The sequence below is a fragment of the Ostrinia furnacalis genome, unplaced genomic scaffold (genome assembly GCF_004193835.3).
Source record: "Ostrinia furnacalis isolate ACB-3 unplaced genomic scaffold, ASM419383v2 OfSCF0780, whole genome shotgun sequence".
NCBI classification, from domain to species: Eukaryota; Metazoa; Arthropoda; class Insecta; order Lepidoptera; family Crambidae; genus Ostrinia; species Ostrinia furnacalis.
In genome coordinates, this window is record NW_021131019.1 from 1 (window position 1) to 23798 (window position 23798).

The 23798-nt window shown below is 36.8% G+C and overlaps 1 protein-coding gene across 2 annotated transcripts; it reads right to left on the bottom strand.

Moving 5' to 3' along the window:
- Positions 1–4347: 4347 nt before the first annotated feature.
- On the bottom strand, positions 4348–20431 carry Imp (IGF-II mRNA-binding protein). Of its 2 annotated transcripts, none has more exons than XM_028300751.1 (7): positions 20137–20431; positions 15862–16032; positions 15070–15456; positions 14722–14965; positions 14443–14601; positions 12319–12777; positions 4348–9580 (listed from the first exon to the last, which is right to left on the bottom strand). In XM_028300751.1, the coding sequence occupies exons 1-7, from the start codon at positions 20163–20165 to the stop codon at positions 9491–9493; spliced, it is 1539 nt and encodes a 512-aa protein (XP_028156552.1). In that variant the 5' UTR covers positions 20166–20431; the 3' UTR covers positions 4348–9490. The 2 variants fall into 2 exon arrangements, with proteins under 2 accessions (XP_028156552.1, XP_028156553.1); XM_028300752.1 differs by lacking the exon at positions 4348–9580 and adding an exon at positions 11898–11933 and having other exon boundaries at positions 20137–20429.
- Positions 20432–23798: the final 3367 nt, after the last annotated feature.

A 23798-nucleotide genomic window follows, 5' to 3' on the forward strand; every position in this document is an offset into this window, starting at 1 on the left:
TGTTAACCAACCGTGGAATGGCGCGCCCGGAGAGGCTTAGTTCAAACGATCATTGCAAACGTTGTGATAGGGATAGAGACATGCGATTTTTGGTTTTATGAAGGAAATACGATAGAGAATAATACAAAGTTATAAAAACCACCGGTTATAGGGGCATTTTTTGAAGAAATTTATCAAATAACCAAAAAAACACGAATTTAAAAGCAGATTTTTTTCAAAAAATATATTTTTATATTATTTGTTGGCCTTTTTTGTGTATTTTATGAATTTTTAAAGTATCGCCTGTTATTTAGTATTATTACTGTTTTTATTTTATCAGGATATACCGCTTAGTTTAAAAGTTATTACGTTTTCTTTACAATAAGTAATTGGAAGAAAAAAAATTCTATAAAAAATTAAAAAAAAAATTAAAAAAAAATTTGTCCTCTTTTTTGTCGATAAAAATAGGTCTAGTTTCATCTATTTTCATATGTACACTTTAACGTGACTCACACTGTATTAATAATAAGTATTATAATCAGTTTAATCAGTCAGTACAATCAGTGGGCTAAGTACAGAAAATAATAAGTTTATTTATTTTCTGTACTTAGCCCACTGTAGTACTTTTGTAACTCTGCATCAAAGTGTTCTCGATCGACAAAACTAGTATTGCTCACTGATTGTTCGTTTATTTCTACCACTACGGACTCCATTTCACTCATCATAAATAAAATCACGCGTTATAATAAGAATTATTACCAAACAAAACAACAATTGTTAAATTTGCTACTGTAAATAAAGAAAAACAAGTACGGACTAGATATATTTGTTTACGTTTAAACCGGTAATGGCGGCTGCCGGGTGGCGGGGAGCGGTATAAAAGCACGTGACTCTTTTAACCAATCACCGTACACCTTGCCTTTGTCGGATGATTTAACGGCAAGACGCCGTAAATTAATCAACTTACTAAAATACATACGTTAAATAGTACATTTCAAATGCCGTTTATTATTTTCCGAGAGTTGATCAACTACCTAGAAAATTGATCAACTTATGAGTCTTGTTATTTTCCGGTGACAGTGTCACTTCGTGTGTCACCCTGTGTGCATCCGCGCGCACTGTGAGACCTCATAGTAATGTTGAATACGGGCGTTAATCATGCCGACAAGTCTTTATTTTCTTTAAAATGTCTCATAATATCATGTGTAATGATTACTGAAGAATTAAGGATTTTATCTATAGGAAAGGGGAATGATTTGTTTTCTTGTATTTTTGTATTAAATGGAGATAATTTAATTTGATTTAGTTAAGTACTGTAAAATTGTTAGAAATAAACACTTTTATTTCATTTTATTTTATTTATTAATAGGCTCCGAAACCAATTAGTTGCAACCTTTAGTCTAAACAAATAAAGAAATTTTGACTTTGACTTTGACTTCATGCCCAAACCACATATTTTGACTAAGGTGTGTACCTATATGAAAATATTTTTGGTGGGTTAACAAAAAGATGAAAGATTTGTATTTTTTTTATGTTTGTAATCGAAACCACGAGGAAAGATTTCTATTTTTATAATATGTTTGTATTGAATAGGCTCCGAAACCACTAGAATGATAAAATTGTTGGCCGCTAATTGCACAACGTAAATGTAAAATATTAGTAAAAAAATAAATGTATTTAAAAATTAAATGTTTTATTATTTTAATAATCTGATCTATCAACTACACAACACTTTTGTTCGCAACTGTACTGACGAAACATCTATATTATACCGTTCATTTAAGATGGCAACGATTATGTATGGAGAGGTCGCTTTTCTGTAACCTTTATAATTTGGTCGGCTTATGGAAGAATTCCTGGTATTTTTTTGCAGTTCAATAACTTCCTTATAAGACGTAATATCAAGCTAAAATTAATAGGATAGCTTATTCAAGGAACATTTTAATTTGTCCATTGTATGCCATGTTCCCTTGTTATAAGGGAATTGCGTAATTCGGTCACGAAAGTAAAGACTGTTAAATTGAATTAAATTTCTTGAAATCTCTTTGTTGCGCCAAGCCACATCACAAAGGTGTACAAAGGGTATATGCTACACCTTTTTTATTCGATTGTAAGAGTACTGGTTTACTCACAAATCCGTTTTTATCTGATTTTCGAAATTATTTAATTACACTGGTGTTTATCATTCAAATCAATAACTTATGTTTGAACAAATCAAGGTCTATCATTGGTATTTTTTTCAAACTTCTGCGTTGAGCCATTTACGATTACCCCAGCAAAATTCTGAATAACTTGAGAACCGGAACACGAACAAATTTTGCTATTCGTGGACAAATTACTACGCAACAAAAGCTATCTATCCATGTATTTGGTTCCGGGATAGAACGACTTTAAAAAAAAAATTTTGCTGCAAAATCTGTTTTTTCCTAATAACTTTAAAACTATAATTTGAACGAATTTTGCTATTAGTGGACAAATTTCTGCTCATCATCATCATCAACAGCCCTTTACAGTCCACTGCTGGACTATGAGCCTCCTCCACTATAGTGGAGGGTTTTGCCATAATCTCCACGCTTGGCAGGCGGGTTGGAGATCGCAGTTTAAAAGATTGATGTTTTTCAGAGAGCGCTGCTGCCCATTCTCTGTTTGATGTGTAGTCCCTAAGTCGCCTCTTACGACACCCGCGGGAAGAGTAGGGGTTGGTGACAAATGTATTCTACTCTGCCGTCACCACACAGCTAAAAAATTTCTGCTCACGATGGACTAATTCTCTGCTATACTCTCGACTCTCTAAAGCACAAAATTTATAAAAATTTTGCTGGGTAATGCACTCATTATATTGATATCATAATTTATCAAGCGTGGCGTCATCGCGTCAGTGATTTGCTTTTGTATTTGACGTGGCGCTGAAAACCTAAAACTTAATCTGTCCTAAACCAAAGGAATGCTTTAAAGCTTACAAGAAAAAAGATAAGAGAAAAATTATAGCCTTGACAGCAACATTACCATTGCTAGGTACCTAGCGAAGATATTCGTAATGGGTGGACCTCTATTGAGTAACAAATATTAGAAGAACAACATGCAGTTTTTAGAAATATTTTAAGTTTTGGCTCAAAGACGACATTCTGTATTTGAATAAATAATTTCAGTGAAGCCTGTAACTTACATAAATGAAGACTAACCAAATTCAATCAGCGTTTACTGAAACGTAACCTTTTGGACAAAAAATAAAAAAATACGGTACCTATCACTAACTCTGAAATTAAAGCCACCTTAAAAACGAGACATCATAATACATAACTTTTAAAAAAAATAAAACCGACTTCAAATGCGTGAACACAAAAAAAAACTAAAAATTGCGTATAAAAAAGTTCATCCCCAATTTTCCACCCTTGGGGGTGAAATATTTTCTTCAAATTCGCATGAAACCACCCTTTTGATAATACCTATTCAACAAAAAAATAATCGTTCAAATTGATTTATAATCGGCGGAGATATTGCGTATAAAAAAGTTCATCCCCAATTTTCCTATGAGCAGATAGAGGTAAAAGTAAGGATCACTCACACGGCATATTGGAGGAAAGAATAAAGGTTAATTTATTCCTTCAGCTTTTAAGTTTTGTCACACTTATTCTTTAACAAATTCGCTCGTCAGTTTGCACACATTTCCCAACAGAAATAAAACGTATTTATTAATAAAAAGTCATTATTTTGAAGAGCACTCATACGGCCCGTGTGCGGTGTGAGTGATCCTAAATAATCGTCATAACTTTGGAACGGGACGTGCAAGGAATTTCTGAATTTGTTAATAGTTTTAACATATTCTTAACAATTTTTCAATACTATAAAAAGAAGTGGAAAAGCTTTATTTTCTGAAATAAACATGTTGACGTTTTCTTAAAGCGTGCGGTATGAGTGCTCCTATTTATTGGCCATAACATTTTTATCTTAGGTTTAACAAATTTTTAAACTTCATCGCAATGTTTTAACATATTTTAAGTAAAACTTCCTCGATTTTTGTTAAGATTGAAGCAAGGATCACTCAATCCACATGCACATCCACCCTTGAGGTATTACATATACGCCGAAAAAAGATTTGTTCAAATCGGTTCATAATTGGCAGAGTTATCGCGTAACAAACATAGAAAAAAAAAACATACGGGTCGAATTGAGAACCTCCTCCTTTTTTTTGAAGTCGGTTGAAAATAGACAAATTAAGCTAACAGCAGGAAATATGTCACAATTTTTAAAACATTTTTATGGCAAATTCATAATAATGATTTGTTTACAAAAGTAAAAAAATACTAAATAAAGGGTTTATTAATAAGAACACTTTAATTTTCATCATTTTTATTACTTTACGAAATCTAATTTTGACAATTCTGTTACTATGTTTAAAATAGCGTTCTTATACTCTATTGATTTTCGTAATTTAAATTCAGTTCCCAAAAACATGCACAAAGATAATTATCATATTCATTTAGTAATATTGAGGTAGTTATTAGTTTCAGAACTTATACCAATTATAAAATGGTTCTAAAAATAACAGCAAAATTCAAAGAAAATTTTGGCGGTACAAGAAATCTTGTATGAAAAATTAATAATGAATTAAACCTTTTTTAAGGACAAGCTTTTATTTAAATGCTCTAAAAACTTTCCTAGACAAATCAAATGAGCCCAAACTCGACAGGGTTTCATTGTTTCGTCACAGAGTTGCTATCTCTACCTTTCAGCTCCATCATTAGACCAGCTCCATGACAATTTAATTGCACTGTCATCCGAATAACAGCAAAATTACTGCTCAAAACGGTTGTCAGGAAGTGGGTCTAATTAAGCTTGCAAGATTTGACCCAGACATACATACATACATTGCAAGTTAAATAAAAGCTTGTAAAACAATATTGTGAAGTTTATATTGGACAGTTTTCATGAGACAAAAGTAACAATAAACACTTGTAGTAAAATGCAACTGTGAAGTTATGTAGGAAACTGACAACACGCTCGGACACAAGCCGTGCGCGTGTCGGCAGGCGCGGCGCGGCACTTGGGCGCACGCGCGGCGCGCCCGCCTCGATGCTGCGACGCTACATGCAAGGTACATCTATTCATAATATATCTTACTCCCTCAATCAATGAAAATCAACATAAAATGAAATTGAATTCAGTCGTTCACACTTCAAATACACAAAAAGTGATTACACACATGAGAAGGTAATATTAAAACGTAAATAACAGTAGAACCAAACAAGAATGATAAAGTATATTAGCGTTAATGACATGTAAGTAAAAGGGCGCGGGGGCGCAGCGGCAGGTTGTAGTTCAGTCTCGTGGCCGCGCGTCGCCCGCGCCTACCCTCAACTTAACACTACTTCACAACGATACAATTAATCAACTAAAACTATTTCTGCATCCTAAACATATTAGAAATCATAATGTACCTCTCGCTTACATTTGGAAGGAATAAACAACATGCCTATATGTACACTGTCGTAGTGAAAGTAACTGCTTATTATACTCCATTTAGATAGCCGATGCAAGCGGAATCTGGCTGCCTGTGTCTAACAGCGACCTAGTAGCACATCGGCACCGCACTTGACCACGGTCGTTAGCGGGTTATATGCCCTGTTCGACACATGACACAAGCCATAACATTTTGTCCAGTGTATATTAAATACAATTATGTATCAGTGTGGAAATGTTACAATAACATGTATTCTATACAAATTCAACACACATAACTTGAAACGTCAATAATGCATAATATACTATCTCATAGACTAGGGTGAATTACCACTACTCGTGCGCAACAATAAAGGTACTGTAAAAACGCAATAACACGTTCAAACTACCATATACATAATATATATGCTTGTTTGAATCGAGTACCACGGTAGGGCGCACGGGTAATGTAATTTGCCTAGTTGACAATGAAATACTTTTTCGTAATGTATAAATAACTGCTAACACCGTGATTATTAATTGTACATCATGTAATTTGAGGTCATTGACCAATAGACAATTATTACAAATACTTACCACATAACATTAAAATACAAATTTCCAAATATTTTTAAATGCACACCGAGAGATTTGATCCTAAACGAATTCCTCAGCAATAAGATGTTATTAGGTATAATGGAATGTTAAATAGTAATTAAATGCTATCGTATATTTAGAATCAAAAATCTCAATGACTACAATGAATACATCTACTGTGGTAAGAGATTACGCACACTGCAGCTTTAATCCGCAACCGTAAACAATCCAACTTGGCTGCAATGTGAACACTGATCTCAGGACATGACATAAACTCCAAATTCCCGCCAAAAGTTCTTTACAACCAAACATTTTACACTATCATATTAAGTTGGTCAATGCAAATATGCTGCAGTTATTTAGTGATACAGCTATTGTCAATAGTTGCTAGTAGTTATCAATATTAGTTCAAAGACCAGGGTGTGCGTCTAGCCAGTAGCCACCTAGACGCACACCGCGATTTATCAGTCTTGTAGGAACTGTAATGTTGGAATGGTATAAATATATACCGTTATTTGTATGTACACATTTGAATACATTGTCTATCAATTCGTAATGAGGAAAGTGCTATGCAGTGCAATGTGGAAAATGTTATTATGAAAAGGCCGGCGGCATCACAGTAAGGCGCACTCACTCAAAAACGTTAGCCGATACGTATGATGTTAATGCAAATGTTGTACCGCAAAAATCCGAGATAACTGTGTGACAGTGCCTTACTGTGTCCATAGTTGGTTTATCAGTAATCACTCACAAAATTGTCATAAGCGAATAGGTACGCAGTTTGTCGTCGTACCTTGACCGATATAGTAACCAACCCCTTAGTTTAACCACACACATGCCCTGATGGTATTTGGACAAAGAAGCATCAGCAGTAACAACTTTCCTTCTGCGATTTGAGGCAGAGATGTTTGTATTAGTTCGTATTGATATGTCGGCAGAGTGAGTTAATATCTGAGTACAACCTTTAATGCTGTCATATTTTGATTCTAAGCCGAATTACTATTCAACGGAAGCGAGTTAAACATTAATTTCCGTAGCGTGTAAGAAAACTGCACCGTGTCGTATCATAAATCACATAAGCTTGATAGAAAATTCAAATATTTCACTAAACTCTGAAAAAATTGACTCTCATAACCAGATTACAACTCTAATGGAAACGAAGAATAATGTGTACTATAAAATTAGCCATTATAACAAACAACAGCGAGGTAGGTATTATAATAGGAACCTTATTTTATTAACATCACCTAGTACTATGATAGTAACTATGTACTTTATGATAAGATGTAACAATTGGTGCAGTTCTCTATAGATGGCAATTTTCCCAGTGTTAAGGAGTGTGAGCCAGTAATTTTAATTTAACTATTTTTTTTATTATAAATTTACTAAAATTTGACCAATTAAGTAATCATACCCTTTAAATACATATAAACTGCGTTATGGTGCATTTTCTTAGTGAAATAATACTGTATGAAAAATAATAAGCCGATATTATTTTTCCAATTACATATCATTACAAAATTCTATAAATGCCAAATATAAGTAAATATATGAACATGAAAACATTGTATTCATTTCATTAAAAACCATTTCCAAATCTAATGTATGTATAGCGTTAATCATTAATGCGCGACATAAATACTGTCATTAAAATAAACGCCAATAGAGATATCGATTCAAAATACTTTCAATAATATGTGGAAGCAATTTACAAAAGTTAAGAAGTAAATCCAAAGCCAGTCATGACTAATGGAGAAACCAGTTAGAGATAGTCAGTATCTTTCAAGGAATCATACTGAGAAAGTAATTCAATGAAAAAACTAAAGAATGTATTCTTCAGACCCCTCAATCATCATGATGCTAAGCCGCGACCCTTCGTAAGGGAGATCCTACGATCGATATGAAATGAAAATTATTTTGATGCACTTGGGATAGCAGTATGTCTTTAGACAGATGTGCGGTATTGGGGTTTGATAGTAGACAGGCAAAGTCAAGTGCCGCGGAACTTGTTCCGCGACTCTCTACCTACTGCCTTACCAAAATTAAAAAGTTATCTAACCTAAAATTCAAGTGGAAATAAGAATGTAATACATTCTCAGATTTTTTTTTTGCCAAAACTTCCATATATTATTATCACAATTATAAATATAAATATCTAAGCTTTTCATTAATTTTGATATTATTCACTTAATCTTAATCTCTCATAGTTAATTAAATATCTCACTTGGCACATAACGCAAATCGTACATTTGAATAATAAAACATATTATGATAGAACCAAATAATACGTTTTCACTCGCACCATACGCTACGGTATCGTATTAATTTTCAAATCTTTAAGTTTCAATACAAGAAAACATTATAAAGCTAACAAAGACAAAATTACAAAGAAAACGATCAACAAATGTCACTTACAAATTAAAACTCATAAGTTTAATTCTTATTCTCCAACAATTACTAGTATATCAAAAATATTTATATCCACATGGAGTGGATGCATCGTTTCCGTAATGTAGAGAGCGCACGGGGCGCGCGGCGGCGGGCGGGGCGCCGCCGCAGTCTAGTCAAGGCTCGTCGCTACCTTGCCGATTCCACACCGGATCGGCGGTCACTCTTTGGATTAGTTACTTAACACCCAACGCACACGTCGAATCCATAACACCATAGTACAACACGTTCTCATCAGCATGCATGCAGAAATTCCATGTATCGTTTCAAAGAAAATATTCTTACACTCGTCTAAACATCTGTTCGTCTATTGAGCCTCCTCGGTAAAACGATATCGTGTGTATTTATCCGTTCCTAATCTTATCCCACACACACCCTTTAAATAATATTCAACAGTATAGTGAAGTGCTCTCAACAGATTAATCTATTATTATTATTATAACAAAACAAAATATGTACTTCCTCTCGTTAGTATAATAATGATGTGGTTCTAATATTATAATAGCTATTGTTATCAACATGTGTATATGTATATAGAGAACAGAATCATTAACTATTGCATTCTTAGTCAACTCTTCACAATATGTAGCAGAATAACATGGTATGAAAAACAATATAACAATTAAATATATTCACGGCACTAATTCATATAACTGACATATTCGACAAAAAAAATTGTGTATATTAAAAGTATATATATAATATATATTATATTCAAATATTAATCATTGTCAACATAGATAATCCGGGATAAAATATGGATTTATTAATAGTAATTACTTACAATTCACTACAATAATATAATTATGTCAACAACAACATTTGGACACACGCTGTCAACTCAACAGCCTGTATATGTAGTGTTCAAGTAGAAATCTACGATTTGAAAACCAGTGTTAACCACAAACTGTGATCGAATAGAGTAAATGTTACTAGCCATGTTGCGTTCAGGAGACGCCGAGGCTGGCAGGTTGTATGTGTTGCGAGGGCTGGGGGTGAGGTGGTGTGGTCGGGGAGCGGAGGCCGATTACTGCTGCGCCGGCGGCGGCGGGGCGGCGCGGCGGCGGCCCGGCGCGCTGGCCTGCGCGACCATGGCGCGGATGCGGCGCTGAGCCGACTGCGAACAACAATCACGAATCAAACACAGAATATAAGGCTACTTTCGCAACTAAAGCACAGCTTAAATAAGGCGCAACCTGTGGCATAATTCACGTATAGATGACCCACGCTGAACTGTCCCGCCAAACTCAATGACAGGGGGGCGCTACCATCGTTCAACTTTATGGTTTACAACAAGGCAAAAATCGGAACCAGCGATCCCGTATTGACGGTGGCGCCCCGCTGTAAATGTCATGGATCCAGAGTTCCAAAATACAATAATAGAGTTTCGTGGGACAGTTCAGCGTGGGTCATCTATACTCGATAGGATCGCAACTCAATGTTTTGTTGTCGTTGAAGTTTTGTTACGTGAATAAGGCTACTGCTCCCTGATCTAAGCACAGGGTAATAATAGACGATTGCAAACACAGACATTAATGCTGTCACAGAATAAGAATCTCTTTTTTCCAAATTGTTCCCCGTCTACGATTTATCATTAAGTAGATAGCAAAAATTGCATTGTAACGGTACTTATCAATTATTACTATGTTGCTAACCAATAAGCCAGTACAAATGTGTATTTACTTAGGCTGATAAAAACAATATTGTAATGCAGCTAATGTGAATAAATATTAAATTAATTTCGAGAAAAATACCCCCAGTATTTAACAATTGAAATAACGGTGATACTAAGAAAGGTGTAAAATTAAAAAGCAACAGACGGCAACCGCAAGCGACTACTAGTTGTTCGGTTTTTATTTTTTTTCGAAAGCAGCCGATATCACTTCTGCAGTTCTGCCTGTTTATGTAATTACAGTTTTTTTCTACCTACCGAATTCTTTTCTATCTACCTAAAGAATAATACCTATTATTTATTAGTAATTTGTATTGCATAAATTACAATTGTCCCGTCCCTTAAACCCCTCGCTCGTGATAAGCTACCTCGTTACGGATGGGCGATCCCTTTATAACGCAGTGGGTTCAGCTGCATGTGTCGTAAATTGTATAATACATAATTAAAATCTTATTAAACTCTTTAAAAAGTCTGACTGTTGGCCTATAATGTACTCGTTGAAATAAATAATTCTTCAAAAAATAAATAATTTGATTTGTTAAAGTAGGTGCCGCCTGTGGTTGCAGTCTGCTGACACCTTTATACATTTGGTACTTATTCTTGAAACACCACCTAAAAGAAATACTGTTAGGTTAGGCCTATTGCCACTTCCCAGACAAAATCTAAACTTAGTGATAAATGTTTATTTGTATCGTTTATTGCCCCAATCAATATCTGGAACATTTAAACATTTGTATACATATATTGATAGAATTCACTATAAATATTTTATTACATTTTTCTTCTACGATTTTGTTAAAATTTGAGGCAATTCAAAATTTAAAAACAATTATAGGCATTTTAACTCTCATTTTGAGGGAGGGAGGGAGGGAAGACATTTTGTCAACCTTTAGAAGTACTTTAATTTTTCTGCTAAAAACCCCGTTGCTTCGTTAAGTTCATTACATTTTTTTTTATTTCAACAATAGTACAGTGTACTATAGGTATACTGAATCAGTGCCCGAGGTATGGGAGCGACACGGGAGGGAGTGACATTGATTTTTATTATGGTCTTGAGTCACCCTGCTCTTGAGTGAGCAAGATGTCGAGTTTGCCGCGCGAGCCCATTCGTCCAGTGTGGACGCACCATTATGACGCGACAAAGCATACAAATCTGAAGGAAATTGTAGTCTCGCTGACGTTTTACCGTCACAAAAACACCCACCCTCTCGCAACTCTCCCTTCTCAGGCACTGACTCAGTTTAGCCATAGACCTAATTTTTCATGGCGCACATTGGAAATAACAATACAATGAAGAGTTAAAAACAATGAACATAAATAAAATCCTAATATAAAAGTAATTCAACAATCATAATTCCTTCCACACTTATCATTCCATTCGTCGGTTGTATTTGTACAAATTTACACCCACATGTAGTTACATTAGTCCATTTAAAAAGCATAGCATATTCAAATATAAGATGCGAATCAGATTTAATTTATTACTTCCCCTACAAGTTATGAATATAAAAATTCGCACAGAAATTCAGAATTTACTAAAATAATCACTCACCTATAAAGTCATCAAAGGAATTAAAAACCATAGTGTATTGAATAACTTTATTACTATGTCTAAGTATATAATAAGGAAATGAACATTCGCATTGTTATTTCAGTAATAAAAAGAATTACTCACCTAGAAAGGCATCAAAGGAATTAAAAGCCATAGTGTACTGCCAATTCTATGGCTAACACTCTGATCGACCGAATCCTTATAGAGGCCGTGTCTGCTCTATTTTCATCCCGCTTCTGGAGATCGCTACAAAATGTAAAGACCTCATTATGCCACAGTGAGAAGAACTCTAAAATATATGATAAGTAAATAAGTCGCACTGCACTGCGCCAGCAATAATAAATGTATAATACTTATCTTATTAACCTAAACTGTAGTATCATAATAACACAAAGAAGCACCTTTAAATTGTAAAAAATGTACTGGACTTGTAACTACATGTGTCATCTTTCAATATCTCACACACCAAACCCAAACTGTGAACATGGTATTTCGCCAATGCAAACACACCCTAAACATTTTTTTACCGGTTCCTCGAGAAACGTATAGCATTGTTTATGAAAACCGTCGGAGATGAAAGAAAATATTTCGCGTGATAATTGCTAATGTGAAATGTGAGTGATGGCCATACCTGGACGCTGTAGAAGGGTCCGACGATGTGCACGGTGGTGTCGTGGTCCTGCTGCGCGCCGCCGGCCTGCTGCGGCTGCTCGGGCAGCTTGATCAGCGAGCCGGTCATGCGCTGCAGCTCGCGCACGTTCTGCCCGCCCTTGCCGATGATCCGGCCCACCTGGGACGACGCAACGACTATCTCCACCGTCAGTCGCACGTCCTCTGAGCCAGACATGAAACCTTCCTCTCGCATTTTCTCGAAAATCAAGAATTGTGCTTTCCATTGGGCTTCAGGGCTGCCAACAATTGTGACCTTGCGCTCCTGTTGAGCATTCTGGTTCTCGCCTTGCTTTTCTTGCTCCAAAGGCGCTATCTTAACCGACGCTCGGCTGAACCGAATTATGTTGCGGATGTGTGATCCCTTGGTGCCGATGATGGCGCCCACAGCATTGTTTGGGATGTAAAGGTATGTAGTTTCCTGAAACAGTTTATTTGACCATTAATAAATTGAAGAGAAATAAGGTTATAAGTATCACATTTGCGAAGACGAAAGTTAATCTGCGAATGTTAGAAGGCTGTTCATGTATTAAGAGTTCATTATTAGATAGAACACAGTTAACTATCGCAAACAACTAAGTTAGTCAAGTTAAAACATATTACATAATGTATTGTCATATTGTCGCTTCTTGAATCGCATGACTATTAACCTGTGTGTCAGTCAGTCTGCAAAATGTTCATTATTTAATTAAGGAAATATGTATAAGCGGCATTACGTTCTACAGTGTTTTATTTCAGTAGAAGGATAATTTAGTCAAGAAATTATAACCAGGTCTAATTAACGCCACTGTGGAAAGTAACTAAACAATGCACGACCCGAAATGCCCACAGTATGACATGGTTTACTTGGATTGCCATCAAATTAACCTTTTCAGCGCCACGTCAAATACAAAAGCCATTATCATCAAATCATTGTATTCATTATTATTCAGTTTACATAATACTCAATTACTTCACTACTATTACTCGGTCCCCGCCGCCGCTCGACTATTGTGGTGAGCTCACTCGTGCCACAAGCATATGTATTTAGCTTAGTACGAGGGGCTAACGGGAATCTTTATTAAAAAGATTAAAAAAAAATAGCCTATTACTGACATCATTTTTAAGGCGGATTAAAGCTAAGCGTCCACTTGTCGGCATCGCACGCAACGGACGCATCGTACGTATGAAACACATCGTATCGGATGTGCGATGCATACGATGCGGACAGGTGGACGCACTTATATGAGTTTCCATATAAATAATAGTACGATCCGTTGCGTGCGATGCGTCCGTTGCGCACGACACCGACAAGTGGACGCTTAGCTTAATCCATCGTTGGCGGTTAACCTGATGTACGCATGTATCCGTCATTGGCGTTGAAGAGGTTAATGAAATACGTTAAGCAGCACAGCAGTAGTGTAGCTGTGAAGTGCCACAGTCAGTAATCAATTCCTATAAGGAGCCATAAGAACTCTACTGTCGTCACACGAGTGCGCTATTTCTAGTTTATTTATCTAGAATAAAATTTATTTTAAGTGCGAATTCAGTTCTTATTATATCTTTGTAATACAGACTACTTATTTTGCAACAAAAATCTATAGTCTGATGTGCTGTACATATTTTTATTTTCGCATTCTATTTTAAGAAACGTATAAGAAACACTTCAAAAATTTAAGTTCCTTTATACTCGAGTACGCTATAATTTAATTATTGACAGAGATTAAAGTACGAATGCCGTTCAAAGATTAATACCCTTATTCATAATAACGCAAACAGCTTAATAAACTATTTTAACTATTGCATTGTTTTATCTCGTTCCTACTTGGTGCTGTCATCACTTGATAGAAAGTGACAAAACAGTACAATAGTTAAAATAGGTTTATTATGCTGTTTGCTTTATTATGAATAATGCCTGGGCCGCACTCATCGCGATAACATTCGGGCGACAGCGGAACGAAATCTTGTATCTATGCAAAAAAGCACCGAAGTATACGCTAATACTTGGCTACACACATCGCAATAGCGCGAGTCTTCGGGTTATCGCGATGAGTGCGGCCCAGGCATGAGGGTATTAGAATATTAGAGTGTTATAAGACTGTGTTACCTGGCTATCCCCGGCTCCTTGTTGGGCGCCGCCTTGGCCGGCCAGCGGCGCGTAGATCGGCGGCTGGAATGGGGGCGGAGCGCCGCAGAAGCTGCGACCAGTCGACATCATCGCCATCGGGTGCAGTCCCGGGAACATTATGCTTTGTGGCGCCAACACCTGTGCACATACGTAAAGGTATTTTAGTCAACAATCCTGGAATAAGAAATTGCATGTAAACTTTAAAATTTGGAACTAATTAATTGTAATAAGAATCTTCAAAATATTTTAAGTATATACCTGCAGGTCGCTTTCGTAGCTCTGACGGAGCTTTGCCGATATCTGTGACTCGGCTTTAGCCATGTTTTCAATAGTGCCCTTGACGGTGATGATCCGCTCCAAATTGAAGCTATTGATATCATTGATAGAAGAAACCGTGATCTTGGTATCGGTTTCTTGCATGATCCGCTTGATAGTGTTCCCACCCTTGCCGATGATACGTCCAATTAGGTTGTTGTGCGCTAGGATTTGAAGGGATATATCACTGAAAAGCAAATTTGAATATGAGATAACAAGAAAATAACGTAATTCATATACATTATAAATACGTATACATATAATAAAGTGGAATAATAATCTGAAGTTTACCCTTTGTTAGTATTGTTGGCCTCTTGTTGCATCACTTCGAGTATTCTCTTGCACGCGTTGGTGCAGTTCTCTGGGTTGCCATAAATAGTTATGGCTTTCTCGAGGGATCCCACGTTGTCCTTGCGGTGGACGTCTACGCGCGCACGGCTCTGCTGTGTGATGAGGCGGATGGTGCTGCCCTGGCGGCCGATGATGGCGCCGACCATGTCGCTCTGGACGAGCAGCCGCAGCGGGAAGTCGGTGGGCCGCGAGCCGCCGCCCGCCGCGCCGCCGCCGCCGCGGCCGCCGCCCGGGCGTCCCCGCCGTCCGCCCCGCGCGTTCTGCTCGGCGGCCTCTACCTTCATACGGCTACCTTCCAGTTCACAGCCGTTCAACCCGTTGATAGCCCTGGAACAAAATCACCACCATTTAAGCTTTTGCTTTAATTCTTTAACTATAAAAAACACCTTAAATTCAGACGGACATTCGTTATATTTAGACACCCAATAATTAGAAGAAGCCAATTATTAGCAGGTGCACTCTAATATTATTATATCCTTGTAAAACAGTGAGTCAATTTTGAACAACACACGAAATCCAATCCACCAAACAACCCATAGATAGCCTGTAAATAAAACATTTTGCAATACGATACAATACACATACGAGTGGATAGAAAAAGAGCATGCAGAGAACAAAGGGAAGGAAAGTGAAAGAAGAAGCGAGAGTCCAACAAGCAGTCGACCCGACACAGTAAACCAAGCAGATTATCCAGTGACCGTGGGAAGTGCGTCAAACAATGAATATACTCACTGCAACGCCTGCTCCGGAGTCTCGAACGTGATAAAAACCGCCTGGGTGTTGGGATCGCGGGAGCTGGCTTTGTCGCATTGCTGCACGTTGCCGTACTGTGACAGCAGAGGCTCGATGTTGTCGAAGCGAACATGCGGGGGAAGTCCGCTGATGAGAACCTTTGATGATCGGCTGCGAGAAGCGATACAACTACTTGTATTCATTCAAATAAAAATCATTTCATAGTGAGTAAATACAAATTACAGATTCATGTACCCAGACAATAAAAACATACATTTACTATAGTCTTTTTCACCTAAGATTATCAATATGACACTTCAAGGTTATCCTTATTATTACGCATACTAAATTTGCAGAATATTTTTGAAATGTGAATGTTGTAATGAATAGGCTCAAAAACTACAGGACTGTTTTTAAAAATTCTTTCACCATTCGAAAGCTACATTATCCACGAGTAACATAGGCTAAATTTTATTTTGGAAAAAATAGGGTTCCGTAAAATATGTAGATAATGTAATCCAGGCGCGCGATTCCGCGGGCGGAAAGCTAGTTGATTATATTTTAATTAAATACGATGTAAAAAATACGTTTTATTTAAAGTACGCAATGTGTGATACGGAATAGATTTAGGGCTGAGATATAAAAAAATCGATTATTGCCGTGGTTCATTAATCGATAGCAGTGAATTATAAACATCACAAAAATCAAAACTTGAAACGTCATACGAATCATCTTAGGTGAAAAAGACTAAGGGCAGATTTTTCAATCCTTGGACAACTTTTAACTGAAGAATAAGTTTGTCATTGATGATGGCATGACAAGTTCATTGTTCAGTTAAAAGTTATCCGACGATTGAAAAATCGGCCTGAGAGGTACTTAAATAGCCTAATCATCAATCATGTAGGTAACAATTAATCGAAAAAACCTAGCCTGCTGACCTATTAACGACAAAATTATCAGCCAGAGCCGATAACAGCAGCTGTTGCAGCTGTCGGAATAGTTCCACTTCAGAATCGGTTACTTCGCTTCCATAGTACCTACCTACTAAGTAGTGTAAAATTTTTCAAAAATATGTTCTTTTTTTCATAGTCCTGCTGACCATAGCAGTGTGTGTTACTACTGTGTTACTCAGTCAAAGTATTTTTATATGTATTACATACTAGTAAAATAAAACTTTGCTTGCCCTAACTAAAGTAAGTTTTGCCCTAATGGAGTTTTTACATCTCTTTTTGCTCTCTCAGCGCTTAACGACTAACCACCAGCTACTACTGATCTGCATTCTTTTGCACTTCTGCTGCAGTAACGTATGATATAGGTTCCAATTCAAACGATATCAATAGCAATCGCTTGTTGCCCAGCTAGCTGCCCTGTACCGGTTTACTTCAGTTCTTAGGCCCTCCGCCTAAGCATGGATGCCAGTTAGTTATTTAGCAAAAATGAGAATGGCAGAGATCTAAGGAAACTTTGTACGCGCCTACAATAATTGTAATTATTGTGATAACTATTATCATGTAGTCATGTTCGACAATGAGACTTTTTACATTTGGTTTGATCTAGACACGCGGCAGCGTGTCAAGCCAAGTTCAATAGGCCGCTTTATCTTTAATTTATTCCAATTAGATATTTATTAGGTCAGTTACTTTTTTTTGTTAATTCATGGATAATAATAATATAGTTTTTTATGTTAAATTGTTAAATATAACTGCAATTTATAGATTTTTTCTTTCATTTTCATCGATTATGGCATACATTTGTTAGGTATTATAAAACCCGGTTGAAATCGCGTGAACTACCTGATGAGAGAGAATGATAAACTCGATTTGATGTGCATTGTTCCCAAAGACATATCTTATGAGATATTACGATATAAAGACATATATCACGAATCGTAAATAACGAGTCGTCCACCGTGGCCCGCAGTTTGTTTGTCGCTACAAAATGGCGGAGCACCGGAGATGACATCACCACTCGCGCCCTCGTTCAACACCCGGCCCGGCCGCGGTCCGCGGCGCGCCAGACGCGAGTCCGCGCTGGTAACCCCTCCCTGCCCACCCCTCGCGCCCGCGCGCCATTCACAAACTCAATTCCGTTGCATTACACCGCTCGCTGCATGACCCCTCGTGGGCTGTATGTAGTGAGTGAGTGAGTGACGTGATTACCTATCTACACCTACTGAAGCTGCTATCTCGCTCTAAACGTAAATTCTTGAACGGTATCCTAACATTTGGCCGGTCATCAATACCGTACGTAAATTAACAACAAACTACCAACTGACAAAATCATATTTCACCATTTAAATACTGAATTCTAAATCATACACTAGTTTAACTAATGACATAGGTACTACCTTAGGAGCCGATTTTTTAATCGTCCCTGTAGTAACTCATAATTAACTGAAGATTAGGTTTGGCACACTGCACTGACAGTTTAACCTCGCAATTGGGAAATAGGTATGTAATGTAGTAATGCCAAAATGATGTAATTTATTTTTTTTAAATATTACTATCTAAACAAATTACTCTGGCTAATTAATTACATATTTCTTAGGTTTCCCATCCAAGACAATCTGTAAGTAGGTATTTACCAACTTTTAACGATATTTTTCCACGCCCAACCTACTTGGATAAATTGTTTGACTTCAAAGAAAAATTATCGAAGTATAGTTATTTTAGTGAGAAAGAAAATTTACCAATATTTTACAACAACGGCGCGTTACGGGTTAGGGTTGCCAACTATACAGTTTTGAACAGTATTATTATTATTACGTTTTCTTTATTTTTACTCGAAGTCCCTATGGTCTTCGGTTTTATTTTATTATTATTATTATACTGTTTTTCACTAAATTAGAACAAAAATAAAGCATACAAAATACTGTTTTCGGCAAGCACCACTAGTATCCATAGATATTTTTAAAATTAAATACCCAACACTACATTTAGGTATGCTATGTAGAGCAAAACTGATTATTATTTTTTTTAAATACTGTTTGTTTTCCTTCTCAGACCTTTGATATAGTAGGTACTGTATATTTAAAAAAAAAAAGTTGGCAACCCTAAGTCCGTTATAAGAGTAATTAGGCCAGTATAGAAAGGTTACAAGTTTAAACCACTTAAAGGACAATTTATTATAATAATAATAAGCATGCATGAGCATATCCCTACCTATTACATCGATTTATATTATGTTTATGTACTAACTAGCTGTAACCCGCCAGCGCGACCCCATAATACATACATACATAATAGGTAGGGCAACATGCATTGCTCACGTTGAAGAAACATGTTTTATTGCCATGTAATATGAAGGATAATACTTATGTATTTTTTAATAATAAGTACATACCTACATACATGGTCATGCAAAGGGGCCAGTAGGGTTACTTAATAAATTATTTAAGTAATGCACAAATTATAAAACTTAACATATTTATTAGTAGTTCGATTTCCAGAGGACATTCCGCTTTTTTGTCATGGATGTACCTACAAACAAGCTAACAATGGCTAACTGGATTAATAAACCAATTGAGGACAGTTGATGTCGGTCATGTCATACCCCGCGGAATCAATAGACCAGACGGACTAGGTTAAGTATTGATCTGATATAAATAGGTTAACCCCACTAGCACTATCTCACCAATGCTTGCATGTCTGTCTATAGCGTTAACGCGATCAGTTATACTACATTCTTTGATGAATATAAAGAGAAAAATTAATAAAGTTTAAGTAATTTTAACTAGAGGGGCTTAGGGTTGCATTTTGAATACTAATTTCTGAATAAATGTAGCGCGATTAAGAAATTGAAAAGTGTTTTATACAAATTTAATATAATCAAAGGCTAATAAAGGATTAAAAACAATGTTAATTTTATAAATCTTTCAACTAGGCTAATTTCACGGTCGACTACTTCCAACTCTCAACATGTAACGTAAATGATCTAGGAGTTACGCATCGCGACCGCCTAATCATACTCGAAGATAATAATTTTATCAATTGAACCAGTCATATGCGAGTGATTCACGAATGGACGGACGCACAACGCACCGACCGGCGCCGCGCCGCCATTTTACTTAACACACCACGTGCTCATGTGCATAGGATTCACGGACGTATTGTTAATAACTACTGAATAAAAACAGCTGAACACTGTTGCTAGAGACGCTACCTATCTTATTATTGTAGTACTATTACAACTTTTTAAGGTAAATGACATTACTGAGCCAGTAACGAGTAAGAGAAAAGGTGTAGGCGTAAGACAAAGGTATCCTAGTAGCCATACCTGCGGTATTTCGCCATTCTGGATGCCATAAGCCGGTTGAGTTGTGCAATGAAACAGCACGCGCCCGACGTGAATGCACAGTGTAGTTTAGTTTTCACTACTATTATCTGGTAAGTGAGTATAATTTGATATTTAGTATCCTAATTTATCGAAAATTAGGAACACTTGGCTTAAACTGTTGGGAGGAGGTTAAGGAGCCATTCCCACAAACAAAACTTGTGGCGCAACTGCGGGTGTTGCCGTGTGACTGAAGAGTGAGTGAACCGAGTTCTGAGTGGCAGAGTGCGGCGAACGCGACGCGCGCTCAGAACGGGCTTGCAATGCAAAACGGCCAAATGCCGCCGCCGCGCCCGCCTCACCACCACCCACCCGGCGCTGCGTCGCATACTGATAAAACCTAACTATCCATTCACTAATGTTAATTAAATATTAGTGAAGTAATATGCATTAAATGGAAGAAATTAATTTTCTTCTAACTTGTTTTTATCTGGTTGTCGTAATACATGTCCCAGCTCATTACCGACTTGTAGAACGCGTATACGCTTGCTATTATGATAGGTAAACGTTAACTATTTTTCAATGACTAAAAAAAACAACTATGGTAAAATAATTTTACTAAACAGTATTTTCTAATCCGAAAACCTATTAAATCAACTGGAGGCCACGCCACTATACTTAATATGAACTAAGTTTTTTATTGAATTGATCAAATTTATAACACAATAACAGAGGCAGCAGATATTTTATTTGTTTTGAATTGAGAATACTGAATCAACTTTGAGAGCAATCTCAAATCAATTCGGGATATAGACTAAGGCTGGGTTGCACCATCTTACTTTAACTTTGACTAACGTTAAAAATCTGTCAAACTTCATACAAAAAGCACCGGTTATCGTTGTAGATGACCCACGCTGAACTGTCCCACCAAACTTAATGACAGGGAAGCGCTACCATCATTCAACTATATGGTTTCCAAGTTCCAACATGGCAAAAATCGGAACCAACGATCCGGTATTGACGGTAGCGCCCCACTGTCAATGTCATGGATAGGACAGTTCAGTATTTTCGAACTATAGTAATTACGGTCAAAGTTAGGTGGTGCAACTCAGCCTAAAGGCTAGTGAAGGCCAGACCTACGTCATTTTATAAATGCTGAAAGTTTATCTGCGTATGCTCCCAATATAGGATAGAATGTTGGTGAATCGTGAAGTTTGGGTCATCATGGCTTTGGCAGCTATAATAATTAGAAGTAGTTTCCCCATCACCCAGACAGTTTTGACAGTTCCAACTCCTTGCCAGATAGTTTTTTAGGATAGCTGCCAAAGCCACGATGACCCAAACTTCAAGATTCACCAACATTCTATCCTATATTGGGAGCATACGCTGACAAACTTTCAGGTTTTATAAAATGACGTAGGTCTGGCGTTCACCAGCTCTTAGTCTAACTAATAGGCAGGTAATTCAAAAACAAATACGAGTAGAAGCTTGTAAAATAAGCATAAATTGCTGAACTCTTAAAAATATTTTGATTAATTTTAATGGATCATTATTGATAAATATTGTGTCTATACGTTGACTTTGTACACTTCAAAATTATGAAACAATGTTAAAATAGGTTTTGCACGAATTTAATTTTTGGAAATAAGTTCATGCAAGCATGTGTACGTGTTAATAAAGCCAAACAAGATTTTGGTGTTGGTGTTCCATACAGAAATAACTACTTACCACTTAGGTACTAACGCTTCAAAATAGCATAAATCAGGTCTGTATGCACCGAGACAAGAGCTACATGTCGGTCTACAGTCTACATCATATTATAGTGTACTAAACACATGGACAAGTAATCTGAACTAGCTACGTGTAGCTGTAGGTATGCGAATTGCGAATCGAGATGCATAAGAAACTAATGCAAAAAAACAACCCAAGTACCTATTTCGCGAAAACGTTTTTAGAGCAGTTAGCGGAAGAATTTCAATCAAACGTTAAGTCTTTTCCGTCACTGAAAAGTTAATTTAATGGGTTTATTGGAAAGTGATTCACAATTAGAGGATTCGCTTCCGAATCCCGGAAGATATTTCATCCCGATTTTAATTTCGGGATTGTATTCCCCGACTAATTCCGAGTTTGCGGGATTGCATACAAAAAAATAAAATTTGAAACTTGTTTTCTTAAAATGACCTTATCTATGCCACCCACGAAGTTTTTCTAACCTTCCGCAAAACACTAACCTTTTTTTTTTCGTAATAAAAATGCATGCATCTAGTTAAAAAATTTGAAACTTGTATTCTTAAAATGACCTTATCTATGCACCCACGAAGTTTTTCTAACCTTCCGCCAAACACTAACCTTTTTTTTTTCGTAATAAATATGCATGCATCGAGTTAAATACCCGCTACTTTTTTTTTTCGGATGGACCTTGCTGATAGCTGTGAGCGGCTTTTTCAGCTTCACCGGGCAATAGGTGAGCGGGTTATGTGGGGCTCTCCCCTCCAGAAGGGTGGGCTTACCCACTAAAAATCCACCATCTACGTCTCGCTGAGCATAAATGGGAGCCGGTGTAGCTAGGCCTTTCCCGATAATTATGTTCCACCTATGCGCAGACCGTCTACTATGAGTGCAGACTTCATCTTTAACCACGCCATCTTTAAGCTATATGTACTAGGTAATCTAAATCCCTTCACCGAACAATCTTTTGCATTTAGGGCTAGTTTCTGTGCGGCTTGTACCTTGGAATAAATATATTATGAAGATCATGTCTGAAACCAGTCAAACTTGCATATTTTTATCTAACAAACAAGGTGACAAAAACGATACTTTAGTTTTTTTCTTTAGAAGGAACACGTTTGATATTTTTATTATCAATCAATTCTAAGCTTTTCTCGTGCAGCTGACCTTGGAACTTGTTTAGTGGACTTGATCTCGTATTCTTTTTTTTCTTAAACACATTGTCCTGTTTGCTGGGTGTAACCTGTTCATTTGAATCTTGTTAAACGGTTTTGAAGCTCCCCCTGAGGGAGCTTAGCCCTTTGTCCCAAATACGCCTTTAGATGCAAATTTGCCCGTCCGGTGGGTATTTTTATCAGCACAAACTTAACTAATTGTATGTATGTGCAGTTTGTGCAGCCGTTAAATAACTGGTTAGAACTAAAATAATATTACATATTATGTTAGAAAAAAACATTATGAGCGTGATTCATCGAATATTTAGCAATCCATTAAATGTATTTCACTTAATTTACCTACATTACAAAACATCATGGGTTAGGTAGGTATATAAAACCTGGGTTTTAAAAGCAAAAATAATAATCTGAATAGTGGTGGCGGCGGCACGTGCGCAGACGCACAACAACATCCCACCTGTCGCCGGCAGGTGCAGACCCTGCATTAACATCTGCACTCACTCGCCGCATTACACATATGCAGTGTATTACATGCCTTTTTTATACTTGGATACAATATTCCAATCTCAAGAAACTTTAACGTTGAAATGAATCAACACTCGTCTTTTTATCTGCGAGCTTGTTATAATTGAAAAATAAATCGAGCAACAGCGTTTTAGGAATACATACCAGGTGACTATGCCGGAATGTTACAAATAATAATATTAGATACCAGCAGTAACATTAATCGTTTTTTTCTCTGTCTGAAATTGCCTAATTTGA

Excerpts from the sequence above, each read along its gene's own strand:
- Imp (XM_028300751.1), bottom strand. The coding sequence starts at position 20,165 with ATGGCATCCAGAATGGCGAAATACCGCAG. Across the intron at positions 15,457-15,861 it reads ACTCCGGAGCAGGCGTTGCA|GGCTATCAACGGGTTGAACG; the intron begins GTGAGTATATTC and ends ATTTTGTTCCAG. Across the intron at positions 9,581-12,318 it reads GACCCTTCTACAGCGTCCAG|TCGGCTCAGCGCCGCATCCG; the intron begins GTATGGCCATCA and ends TGTTGTTCGCAG.